The sequence below is a fragment of the Littorina saxatilis genome, linkage group LG6 (assembly GCF_037325665.1).
Source record: "Littorina saxatilis isolate snail1 linkage group LG6, US_GU_Lsax_2.0, whole genome shotgun sequence".
Lineage (NCBI taxonomy): Eukaryota > Metazoa > Mollusca > Gastropoda > Littorinimorpha > Littorinidae > Littorina > Littorina saxatilis.
The window spans coordinates 39,333,936-39,346,768 of record NC_090250.1 but is presented as its reverse complement, the minus strand read 5'-3'; the positions used below and the strand labels follow the sequence as shown (position 1 = coordinate 39,346,768).

At 43.5% G+C, this 12,833-nt stretch overlaps 1 protein-coding gene across 1 annotated transcript; it reads left to right on the top strand.

Annotated features, from left to right (window-relative positions):
- The first annotated feature begins 10,804 nt into the window (after positions 1 to 10,804).
- Positions 10,805 to 11,770, top strand: LOC138968012 (piggyBac transposable element-derived protein 2-like). The gene has a single exon (XM_070340573.1). The coding sequence runs from the start codon at positions 10,805 to 10,807 to the stop codon at positions 11,768 to 11,770; it is 966 nt and encodes a 321-aa protein (XP_070196674.1).
- Positions 11,771 to 12,833: the final 1,063 nt, after the last annotated feature.

The window sequence follows — 12,833 nt, the reverse complement described above, 5'->3', positions numbered from 1 at the left end:
TTTAATAGCCTTGACCCACAAGTCAGCAGCGAATGTGATAAACGGGTTATCTCCCCTGAAAAGCGAAGCAAGCTTCGAAGATGGCGACGATGGAAAAGAGAAGAACTGTGAGCGAACTGCGAAAGGTGTGTGTGGGTGTGTGTGTGTGTGATGTGTGTCAGTGTGTGTGTATATGCGCGTGCTGTGTGTGATGTGTGTCAGTGTGTGTGTATGCGCGTGCTGTATGTGTGTGTGGCTGTGCTTGCGTGAGCTTGTGTGTGTGTGTGTGTGTGTGTGTGAGAGAGAGAGAGAGAGCGATAGTGAGAGTAGGGTATGGTTGTTGGTGAAAGTTGAGTTGGACGCTGGGGTTGGGCGGGTGTGTGTGTCAGAGAGGGTTGTGTGTGTGGGGGGGGGGGGGGGTGGACTGCGTGTGTGTGTTTATTTGTGTGTGTGAGGGTTGTGTGTGTGTGGGGGGGGTTGACTGCGTGTGTGGGTTTATTTGTGTGTGTGAGGGTTGTGTGTGTGTGTGTGTGTGTGGGACTGCGTGTGTGTGTTTATTTGTGTGTGGTGTGTGTGTGCCTTTCGCCTTGTATTGAGGAAATTAAACTGCGTTTGCGTATTATGTGTGTGTTTGCAAGCGTGCGTGTATGTTAGGCATATCTCAGTAGGTGTGTGTATGTGCGCGTACGTGCAATGTGTGTGCGTGCGCGCGTGTGTTTGTGTATGTATGTATGTATGTGTGTGTGTGTGTGTGTGTGTGTGTGTGTGTGTGTGTGTGTGTGTGTGTGTGTGTGTGTGAGATAAACAAACTATCAAGAACAAAACAAAACTGAACAAACGAAATGTTTTCCCCCCAACTCTGATTATTGCTTGTTTCGGAGACGACTGTGATTTTGACTTTTTGAGTAAGCCTACACGAACACACAAGCTCAATACAGCCGGCAACAAGTTCGCCGGTCGGGACAGTGAAATACTATTTCAAATAGATCTATTTCACTAAGAATGTCAATGGATATAGGGCAACATACTTATTTTTTTAAATCAGTGATTGACTAGATCGTCATATTTTTGTGACACTGAGACCAAACCATCAAAAAATTAGCAATAGGCCTTGAATCAAAGTCGTGCGAGATCTGACCTTGCTGCAAATGTACGTGTACGACTTGATTGTGTTGACGTTCAACTGGTAAGCTGGGCGATTGCAGGCTTTTATCCAGCGAAGGCAGCGATCTAGATGGTACAGATGCTTTCCCGGTTTCACAAATGGGATGAATTTCACGCCAACACAGCGTTCAGGATACCTATCATCCGTTTTACATTGTCCCCAAGCACAGCGCTTGTTAGGCGGCATTTGTGTGTGTTTGCTTCCTAAAACAAGGGAAGTAACTCCCAGAGCCTCGATATGTGGATATGGTTAATTGGCTTTGTATCACAAGAGCTTCCTGGCGACATTTAGTGTTTAATGTTGTCTCAGATGTTGCCATTGATATTCGCTGGTCACCACACGTGTTTCGTGCCATACTTGAATTTTGCATCTGCCATCCAGCTGTGGGTGTGTGTGTGATCCTATTCTGCACTACCCCTACAATGTCGGAGAGTAATAACTTGTCCCTGTACTATGTAGGTCCTGTTTAGACTTGCAAATAGATGTGTGGTTGCAAGCCTTGATCGAAGGGTTGAAACTGCATTTTTCAAGCGCCCCAGGAGCGTTTGCGGCTCTTTTACTCATTAGATCCTGGACTCAGAACGACCCACATTCTCAAGAAAGTGTCTGTTACTTCTGAAACTTTCTGTTGTTGTTTGTTTAGTTTTTGCTTTTTTTCTTGAATTGTAAAGGTGCAATCCTTACCATGTCAGCGATCCTGTTCACCGCCACATATCTGTTCAGACTTCTACACGGGATAAGAGCGACCTTCAGATTAAACATTATGCTAAACCTCAGCAGCCTGGCTGCTTCCTGCGCCGATTAGCAATTTTCTGTTGAAATAATTTCACAAATCGACATAGGTGCCAGTAAAACAATGAATTCATCGCATCAAGACTTTTCCACTCTGCACAGAATACAACCACAATGGTAATTTTCTGTATTCTGTCCAAGTGAAATGATGATGTTACCCCACTGATGTTGAACCCTAGACAGATCTGTGGTGGTATGCATGATCTTTTAGGCATGATCTTTTACACGAGAAGGAATTTGCCGTTCGGTAAAACTGTGTATACAACTCTCCTGTGTTCACTTTCAAGTGAATAACTATCGTTCTGATATCATTTTAAAGTGAAGCTAAAGAAACCTGGTATCGGCACTGCTGTGCATCTCCTATGATCTCAATGGTATCAAGGCACGGGTCATAGAGATCAATTTAGATCTAGATCTATTTCCGGTTGTGTATTCACACGCCAACGTTCGTTCGTCAAGATGGACGGCGATTTTGATTTGATAAGCGACTTTTTCTTAGAAGACTTCAATGAAGAGGACGAAAATTTAATGGCCGCTGCGCCCAAAAAAAGGAGATTCGAGAAAGTGACTGATGACGATGTGAACGCTCTCATCGCCGATACAGAAAACGCCAACACCAAAAGAAAAACTGAACATGTGATACGGCTGATTTCAGATTTCATTCTTCAAACCGAAGAGTTTGCAAAACAGATGAGATCAGCTGATATAGCAAAAATTGAGGATCCAAAACTTGTTGCAAACATTCTTGTCAAGTTTCTTACAACGGTGAAACGCGAAGATGGAGATGAATATGAACCAGGTACGATTCGAGGATTTCTGTCCGCCGTCGATCGGCACATGGCAGCGAACGGAAAAGGCAAGATTTTTTCCAGCAATGATACGCTGTTTGAAAACGTTCGAGCAGTTGCAAAAAGCAAACAAAAAAAGCTGAAATCAGCAGGGAAAGGAAACTTACCTCAAAGAGCGTGTGCACTAACGGACGAAGAGGTGGAAACACTGTGGGACTCTGGTCAGTTGGGACTGGAGTGTCCACACCAAGAGCCATAATCAACACCCTGTGGTGGTTGAACTGCCTCCACTTTGGAATGCGGTCAAGAACCGAACATCGCCAGATGTGCTGGTCCGACGTAACTGTTCAGATGGACAGCAGTGGCCACCGCTTCTTGGAATTCAACGAGCGAACCACGAAAACAAGAACAGGGGTCTCCAGGCAGGGGGTACATCACGAAGCGTCCCGGTACCGAAGCGTCCCAGTACCGAAGCGTCCCGGTACCGGAGCGTCCCGGTGCCGAAGCGTCCCGGTACCGAATCGTCCCACTATAACGCGTCACAGGGGTACCGGGACGCTTTGGTACCGGGACACTTCGGGACGCTCCCGCGCAGTAGGGCACGAAGCGTCCCGGTACCGAAGCGTCCCGGTGCCGAAGCGTCCCGGTACCAGTCACCACGCACATCCTCGGCTCGCATGCCAATGTATTTATAAAGCAAAGGGAATGCCTGTAATTCACACAGAGCAATCACTTGGTCTTAAACGTGCACAAGACAAAAACTTTCATACTGGGGGAGCGAGCCAGTCTGAAGAGTACTCGGGTCCAGCGCGAGCGTTTTTTATTACCCAAATGAACCCAAACAAACCCAAATTAACCCAAATGATACAATTTAAAAGTCGGAGGCAGAACTGAAAAGACTTTTTCCGACGCTCACGCTTAGTGAAGCCAGAAAGCGTGTGTGATAACAGACATATCCCTCTTGTGAACGGAAGCCTACGGACTTTTCCTCCGAACTTGTCCACACGGGTACAGTATTTCCAAATTGGTGTGTTGTGAGTACGGGTCTAAAGTAAAGTTGGGGAAAAGTTGGACAAAAAGTGATTTTTTTTTACCGAAAGCAAATCAAGGTCTGTGCAAAATTAAGAAAATCAGTGAAGTCAAGGTCAAATCAAGGTCAAGATTAAATTTAAAAAAAAAATAAATATGGTTAGTCAAGTCAAGGTCAAATCAAGGTCATTCAAGGTTTAAAAAAAAAAAAGGCTAAGTCCTGTGACGCGTTATAGTGGGACGCTTCGGTACCGGGACGCTTTGGTACCGGGACGCTTCGGTACCGGGGCGCTTTGGTACCGGGACGCTTCGGTACCGGGACGCTTTGGTACCGGGACGCTTCGGGGTGTCCCCCAGGCAGGATGTCAGGGCAAAACCGCGAGCGTATGAAGATGTTGAAAACCCTGAGCGGTGCCCTGTGAAGATCTTCGAGAAATATGCCTCTCTTCGCCCTGCAGAAACATGCGGCTCCAACTATCCGTTCTACCTCACACGCGTCCATGATTCGAAACCAGGCAAACAATGGTTTCGTGCAATGCCGATGGGAGTGAACACAATCGGCAGTTTGATGAAAGAAATGGCGGCCGCGTCCGAGATATCTTCCACCACAAGTAAACGAATCTCGGGTACCTCGGCGAGGAAGACGCTGCTACAGAAGCTCAATGATTCTGGAGTTCCCCCAACCCATATAATGGAGAAATCAGGACATAAAAACATTCAGTCTGTACTCAGTTACGCGAAAATGTCCGACAACCAGCAACTGCAAGTTTCCCGAATTCTGTCAACCACGCGCACTTGCACAGTCTCAAAGTTGGGAGCTATGACGTCAACTACTGATGACGCAGATTCCAGTGCCTCGGCCTCAGGCGGAAACACACTCCGCCAGCCAGCAGTGACCTTTGATGCGCCCATTCATGGAGGAGTTTTCAATTTCAATTTCACAATGCCGCAATGAGTTTCTTCTTCGTCTTCAGTTGCAGAGCACCAAATTCCATTCAGTTACATTAAGTTGTGTACGTGTGTGTGGTTGTTTTTTTCTTCTTTTTTTTTACTCCTAAGTTGATGAGGCCCAATGACAAGAATCCAAGATAAACTGGAACGAATTTATATTTCAAGCAAAGAAAGTGTTCGTGTTCTTGTTTGTTTCATTGCAATAAATTTGCGTTAATCAACTATGCGTGTTCTCTCTCTCTCTCTCTCTCTCTCTCTCTCTAAAAGGTTGAAATGACGTCAAGTGTAGCTAAAGATACGTCACTTCCTGGTTACACAATGGCTGTCGCACAAGTTCTTGATCAAGCAAACTGAACGCGAAAGTGGCTTCTACCGTGATTTCCAGGTTTGCATTGTGTCGGCTCTAATTTTTTCTTTCAAAATCAAAATAAAAGAATCGAAACTTTATTCACGAATACCATTTTGTAAGCTACTAAAACCAAAGACACGCCACACTATTTTCCTTCCACCATTCCTCGATGGAAAAGAGTTCGTGTTGTTTTTGTTTTAATTTTTGTCTTTGTCGTTGATCATTGTATACACAAATTACACAAACGTCATCTTGTGAGGGACCAAAAAATATTGAAACTCTCGGATGATTTTTTTGTGTGGTATCAACCTCGACCTACGGTCTCGGTTGATACCACAAAAAAATCATCCTCGAGTTTCAATATTTTTCGGTCCCTCACTCGATGACGTTGTGTAATCTCCATGCTGTGGCGTCACGTGCAATCCATCTGTGCCTTAAACAAGGGTAAAGGGGGGGGGGGGGGGGTAATTATTGCACAATTTCCATTGGCCAATACATGTATACACGTAACGGCTTTTCTGTGGAAAGGCAACGACATTTGGGGATACATTGACATAACAATAAAAATGGTTATAAAAAAACCTTCTTGGATGATTGTGTTTGATTGTGTGGATGATAATTGCTAATGCTTGTGTTCATACAACATTCTCTTCCTGACAAAGTCTTGAAGTGGGATAATTGATTGTCACTGTGTAGATTCACAGCATGAGATTCTAAATATTGCGACTGGATTTCTTTGTCTTTGCAGGCAGAACTGTTCTTCGTGTACGTACCAATGTCCACATAAATGTTACATGGTTTGGCCTTTGGGAACGTGTTTTACTGCGAAGAAATCATTCATAAACACATTGCGAACACCATTTGCATTGTATACCATTTAGTGTTGCATTTTTTCTACATCATCTTGCCACACGTTTCAAAAAGCACACCAGTGTAACTCGTACTTGAGTTCACGATTTTCGCAAGAAAACCACAGTAGCAGGGTTTAACCTGGGAGAAAAAGGCAATGGGACATTTGTCCCCCTCAATCAAATTCCGATGGGACATAGTCGAAGGCAAGAAGCGCCAAAGAGGCCTGTACGCGTTTTGACCAAAGATACAAAATGGTGCAATTCGGTGCGAGAATTAGCCGCTATGTCGTGTTATCTGTGTGTGTGTGTGTGTGTGTGTGTGTGTGTGTGTGTGTGTGTGTGTGAGTGTGTGTGTAAAGTGTATATTTGGTGGCGCAGTGGTACGTATTCTCAATGCGCCCTTTGACGCACTGAAGGGAATTGTGATGGGACATTTTCAGATTTAATTCGCCAATGGTGCAGGGCGCACAAGTAAATGAAACCCTGCAGTAGTGCTGCTAGGGACGGTATTGATCAGTTCTCAAATATGTACCTGACCATTGAAAGCAAGTTAAAAACATTCTTTTAAGTCACCGTCCATAACCTTGCTGTCAAAAAGTTAAAAAACCCAAACAAACCCAAAATCAAACGGTACCACCACAGTAGGAGAACATACAAGCAAAAATCAAAAGTTGGCATTTGCTTTTGTATCTCAGTATAATTTTAAGTTTGCACAACTTGAATGTGTATTGAAACGTCAGTGTCGGGTCTGGATAGACTAATAATAATAAAAATGATAATAATAATAATAATGCATAATATTTCTAAAGGGCATATATCCAGGATTTAACCCTGCTCAAAGCGCTGTACAATCATTGGAAGAAAATACAACAAAAACATAACACTATTTACAGTGCAATCACACACATATCAATAAATAACATATTGCACTATAAAACATTATCACTAACACACGCGCGGAGACACACACGCACTAAATAATACACATTGTACAATTACTATGCACGACTCATCACATACGCATACGTGAAAAAAACCTATGTACAGTACATGGGGCAAAAATGACCATGTCTGGAACGGACCAGGCTTGAAAGTGTATTTTATGGTAAATGTTTGCGGAAAAGGTGTGTTTTTATTAGTTTTGATTTGAGCTGTGAGAGGGAAGAGCAGATGCGGAGGTCAACGGGCAGAGAATTCCAAACAGAAGGGGCTTGATACTTAAAGGATTTCTTTCCGTACGTTTCCAGTTTAAATGAACGTTGGTACTTTGATGAGCTTTTCAGAGAGCGAGAAGGTTTGTAGATGTTCAGTGCTGAGGATATGTATGGGGGAAGGGTGTTTTCAGGATGGCCGGTGTGGTGCGATGTGTTTTGCGCTAACGAAGCACAACTCTAGCATTTTGTTTGTTTGTTTGTTTGCTTAACGCCCAGTCCACCACGAAGGGTGATATCAGGGCGGTGCTGCTTTTACATTTAACGTGCGCCACACCGACAAGACAGAAGTCGCAGCACGTCAGGCTTCATCATCTCACCCAGTCACATTATTCTGACACCGGACCAACCAGTCCTAGCACTAACCCCATAATGCCAGACGCCAGGCGGAGCAGCCACTAGATTGCCAATTTTAAAGTCTTAGGTATGACCCGCCGGGCCGGGGTTCGAACCCAAGACCTCCCGCTCACTGGGCGGACGCCTTACCACTAGGCCACCGTGTTGCGGTACAACTCTAGCAGCACAGTTCTGAACCTTTTGCCGGGAGGCGGCTGAGGAGGGTTGAGGGGACACCAGAAAGACTGAGCAGAGTTGCAAAAATCAAGCCTAGAGAGGACAAGAGAGGATCTAGGAAACTACTAACTAAGTAATAGAAGACTGATACCCCATCCAACAAAAATCTCGCTCCTCAAAGAGTAAGATATGTACTATTGCAAAAATTATTATAATGGTATATATAATTATTTGTACAGTGTACATAATTCCTTTCTTCATTCAATAAGTTAACTTGCAAGAAATCTCGTCGTAGTTCATCAATTGTAGCCTAAGTTTGCGTCCCAAGCGGCCGGTGTGTAGCCTACATGTTACACATTGGCCTATGTGATACGTTTATTTCAGTTAACACGTAGAACTGTTGCTTTGTTTTGAGTCATTACTTATTGCTTTTTGGTTTTATGTTTGAACTGATTTCGATTATAAAAACAAAAAAACAAACTGTGTGACAAAACAACACAGCCACTGCTTCAGTGCTGTCGGACAGGCTGCACTTATACAGTTCAAACGTTCACAATCAACAAGCGATCTTCGCAATGTGGCAATGAGCACAGCTGTTACTTTAAAACCCATTTAAGCCTGGCGTCCTTTAAAAAGGACGCTTACATTTTCCCCACCTGATTTACAACACAGACTCTGAGAAAGGTCTAAGTCACTGATTGGTGTAAGGGAGGTAACAACGTTTCAGAAGCTGAGTTGGAGAAAGTTATCTCTCTTAGCAGTAAAGTGTCATGGTGGACAGCATTCAAAATCCACATGCTGAGCAGATCAAGATGAGTTCCAAAAGAAGGTAAGGCTATATTTTGTGTAATTATCAACATTTTTAATATCATTACTGAAGGTAATTTGAAGACAAAGGCATAATCTAGAAACATATTTTTCTTTTTGTGAATATAATCGAGGGCCCCAAAGGGTTTAAAATCGTGATCGTGATTGGCGTTTTTTGACCTTTCTGTGACCGTGATTGCCGAAATTTCCATTTCTGTGATCGTGATGGGACTTTGCCCGTGATCCGTGATGACAAAAAAATCAAGTCTCGTGATCGTGATCGTCATTTGTTTTCGTGATCGTGATGGGCATTATTGCAAAGCATTTTATTTTCAACGTACATTTTTCACAGCTGTATCACTCTATGATCCTCTATTCGTCAAGGAGCCAATACCGATTGAAGGGAAGCAACAACACATTCACAAAAAAGAGATCCAATCAGAAGGCAAATTGCAAAAGTCTGTCAAACTTCATCCAATGGAAGGGCTTCGTGCAAAAGTTTTGAGTGTATTCAGTCAAATTCGAATTCGAAGATCAAAAATGGCGTGCAGCGGTACTGTCATCGAACTTCTATTACATTTTGAGGATTCAAGCCAGACCAAAGCAGGCGGCGAGAATGCCTTCCTTGGTGGAAAGGTCAGGCTACGGGTCGGTCTTTCCGAAGACGAAATACCAAGGTATGTTGATCTATGTTGCTCTATGACTGTTCTGAATGTAGGCAAAGATCTTGAAATTTGTTCAAGATCTTTGAGTTTGAGTGAGATCATTGACATTGTCGACATTGCCACGTCCGGCTGTCACTCGCTCAGTGTGACCTCGACTGGCTCGATATCGAGAGTCTGCGTGTAGCCAAAACCGAAACTAGAAGTAGAAATGTGTTTTTCATCCCAGCAACGTGGACACGCTTGGCATATATTCTAATTCTAGTAATTGTCGCTTCTTTGCATTAAGCTTGGATTTATTTTAGCGCCTGTAAACTTTAATATCAACAATGGGTTAAATTCAGAAACAATGGCGGGGAGACGTGCCAGTTTGGGTCACTTGATCCTCATGAGTCATGTCAAACTCAAAGACGATCAAAGTCATGTTCGTTGGGGATTTTGTCAGGCATGCTACTTTTCCGGTATTAATTGCCGGAAATCCGATAAAGCCGCCGTTTTCAAAATCCGGTAAAGTCAAATTTATTCCGGTGAAGTTGAAAAATTTCCGCAAAAACGATCCGGCGTGTGAATATCGCGCAACGCGACCGGGCGCCGGTCTCAATGAAGCCAGCGCACAGTAGTGTTGTTTTCATCAGTTTGGAGGTGTGTTGAATGGTGGTGGGGGGAGGCTAAAATGGGATTTTTAACAAGATCACAACACCATTACAGCCCTGAAAATGATGCCCAGAATGCACCAGATTGCACCGATTTTAACCGTTTTTTGAAAAAAAATCCGGGGGAGCATGCCCCCGGACCCCCCTAGTTGGCTCGCCTGCTTCGCAGGCTCAGGCTTGTGGCTTCGCCACTGGCACTGCGCGCTTCTTTCAGGTAAAACCATTTTTGGCATGTAGCATTCTTGTTTGTGTTTCAAAGCCATGAAACCAAGCGATGGTGTACCTCAAATTTAATGGCAAAGTTGAAAATAAAGAACCCATCACACATACATGTACTTTGATTTCAATCCACGCAATAGTTTTTGAGAAAATGGGTTTACAAGATTTAGCTCTGGAAATGTGAAATTGTGCAAGTATATATTCATCTTTGTGAGTCAGGGTGTGGGAGTTGAATGTGTATGAGTGGAGAGAGAGAGAGAGAGAGAGAGAGAGAGAGAGAGAGAGAGAGAGAGAGAGAGAGAGAGAGAGAGAGAGAGAGAGAGAGAGAGAGAGAGAGAGAGAGAGAGAGAGAGAGAGAGAGAACAATAACAATGAAAACAACATTCTTGTTACTGATTACAAATCATGATATGTATTTCTATGATGTGTGTATGAAAGAGAATTAAACTGAAAAATAATAATAATAAAGTGCAACAGTTCTCACTTTGTGTTGAATAAACAATAGATCCAGAGGAGCGAATTACTGTGTGGTTGTGTTTGCTTCAAGTTGACACGTGCTTTCTGTACATGCAACTTTTACCGTGACCGTGATTTGCCACTGGTGTTCGTGATCGTGAAAACAAAAATCAAGGTAACTGTGATCGTGAAAGCTAAAATTTCCCTTCCCGTGATCGTGATGATACCCCCCCCTTTGGGGCCCTCATAGTCCATAGTTTGTGTTATAGGCAGTTTCGATCTGGTGTCCTTTAAAAAGGACGCTAGGGCTAAATGGCCAGAGGTTTTTTCATGTACGGGTTGGGTTTGTTTCAGATTCACTGTGAACGAGGTAATAGATATGCTTGAAGATGATGACTTATTTCAAAGAGCTGACATCTTTCTCGACCCTCCTGAAGTTGATGAGTTGACTGATGAAGGCAGGCAAGCTAATGCAGATGAGTATCCACGCATTGGAATGGGTGGAGCCGTGGTGGTTGACCTCATCTCTGAGCTGGAGGAAGAGGAGCCGGAAGATTGTTACCATCTGACCTTTGATAACCTGTTTACAAGTCTGAAGCTTGTTGACGTCCTCACGAGCAAGAAAATTGGATGTACAGGAACGGTTCGTGCCAACAGGACCGAGCAGTGCCCACTGAAGTCAATCAATGAAATGAAGAATACCAAGAGAGGCACTTACGACTTTCAACAGGCCGAAAACACAGGAGTGATAGTGGTTCGATGGAACGACAACAACATCGTCAACGCTGTCTCCAATGCAGCAGGAGTCAACCCTCTGCAGTCAGCCTCCCGGTGGTCCAAGGCAGAGAAAAAACGAGTCAAGATCTCGCAGCCCTTCCTGATCAAACACTATAACAAGACAATGGGCGGGTGCGACAGAATGGACCAGAACATTGCCAAATACCGAGTCTCCATACGATCCAAGAAATGGTGGTGGGCCATTTTCAGCTTCTGTCTTGACCTGTGTGTGCAGCAAACATGGCACATGTACAGGGCAACACCTGCCTCAGAGTACATTCCCATGGATCTTCTGGCAGTTCGGCGTGCCATCGCGGACATCTACCTCAAGAGGTCACACGCTGCTGCCCGTCTGGAGCTCCCTAACCATCCTGTCGGACGTGTGGCAAAGCTGGACAGAAGAGTTCCACCAGCAATCAGATGTGATGGGTTGGATCACCTGGTGGAGCACATCTCCAAGCAGAGAAGATGCGCACAATGTGGCAAAAAAGTCAAACAAATCTGCCTGAAGTGCAATGTCCCTCTGCACCGAAAGTACTGTTTTGTGGCATTTCATACTCCTGTGTAATCGGTAACTGACCACTTGACCACTCACAATGAAAGCAATTTTGTTTGCACAGATTATTCACATTGGCAGGGTAACAGGAGAGTGACTTGCACCATGTTCAGAGGTTGTTTTTGTTTTTTTGTTTGTTTATTTTTTAAAAATAATGGACAGTTAATCCGTTACTTTGTATTGTTTATAAACCGAAAGTTAAAAACTTTTTTGAAAACAAGTGTTTGTGTTAATAAATTTCATTGAAAACTTTTAGAAACTTGTTCCTTTCACTATTGTATATGTTTGATAAACCTCTACCCTCTCGATCCTAGCGTCCTTTTTAAAGGACGCTTGAAAAAAATGCTGTAGACACAAGAAAAAGTAAAAAAAATCAGAAAAGAAATACATATTGTGTCTTAGAATTTTATTTGCTATTAAAAAACGCAAGAAAAAAAAAATCTCGGCAAAAAGGGGTTAACTGACGTGGAGGTGAAACAACAACAACGACACGCACTCCCGACGGTCCAGCACGGCCGCAGGTCGTATCGCCAATGTAAGGGCAAGGGAGCGCACAGCCTCAATTCGTCCAACCACTGGCATACGACGTTAGCTCCCTTGTCTTATGGCAGCGCACTGTTCGCGGTGGAGTGGGAAAACAGGTCAGTTGGTTTAAACAAGTTTATTCAATAAATTCCATTGGTACTATTACCGCATACATGAAATAAGGAACATGGAGCACAACAAGCTAGGCTTATAAGCGTACTCTTAAAAGCAAGTGAAATTTGGCGGACGATTTTAATATAACAAATTTGAAATAATGTCAAAACTTGATAATAATGGTAAATTATGGTAGACAAACATGTAACAATAAAAGGGAAAAAAAAACAAAAGAAAAAAAAAACAATGCTAAACTAACAACAGTACAGTCACACGCGCTCGCACACTCACTCGCACACACACGCATACAATGACTTCCACATGGTTGAAAATAGAATACTACCATGCAGAACAAGGAAATGTAAACAGTACTGCACATGGTCGTTTCGAACATGGATGAGATAAATGCATTCATTATTCAAAACGTTTGCTTAAT

Bases quoted from the DNA above. Each gene is read 5' to 3' on its own strand.
- LOC138968012 (XM_070340573.1), top strand. From the start codon at position 10,805: ATGCTTGAAGATGATGACTTATTTCAAAGAGCTGACATCTTTCTCGAC.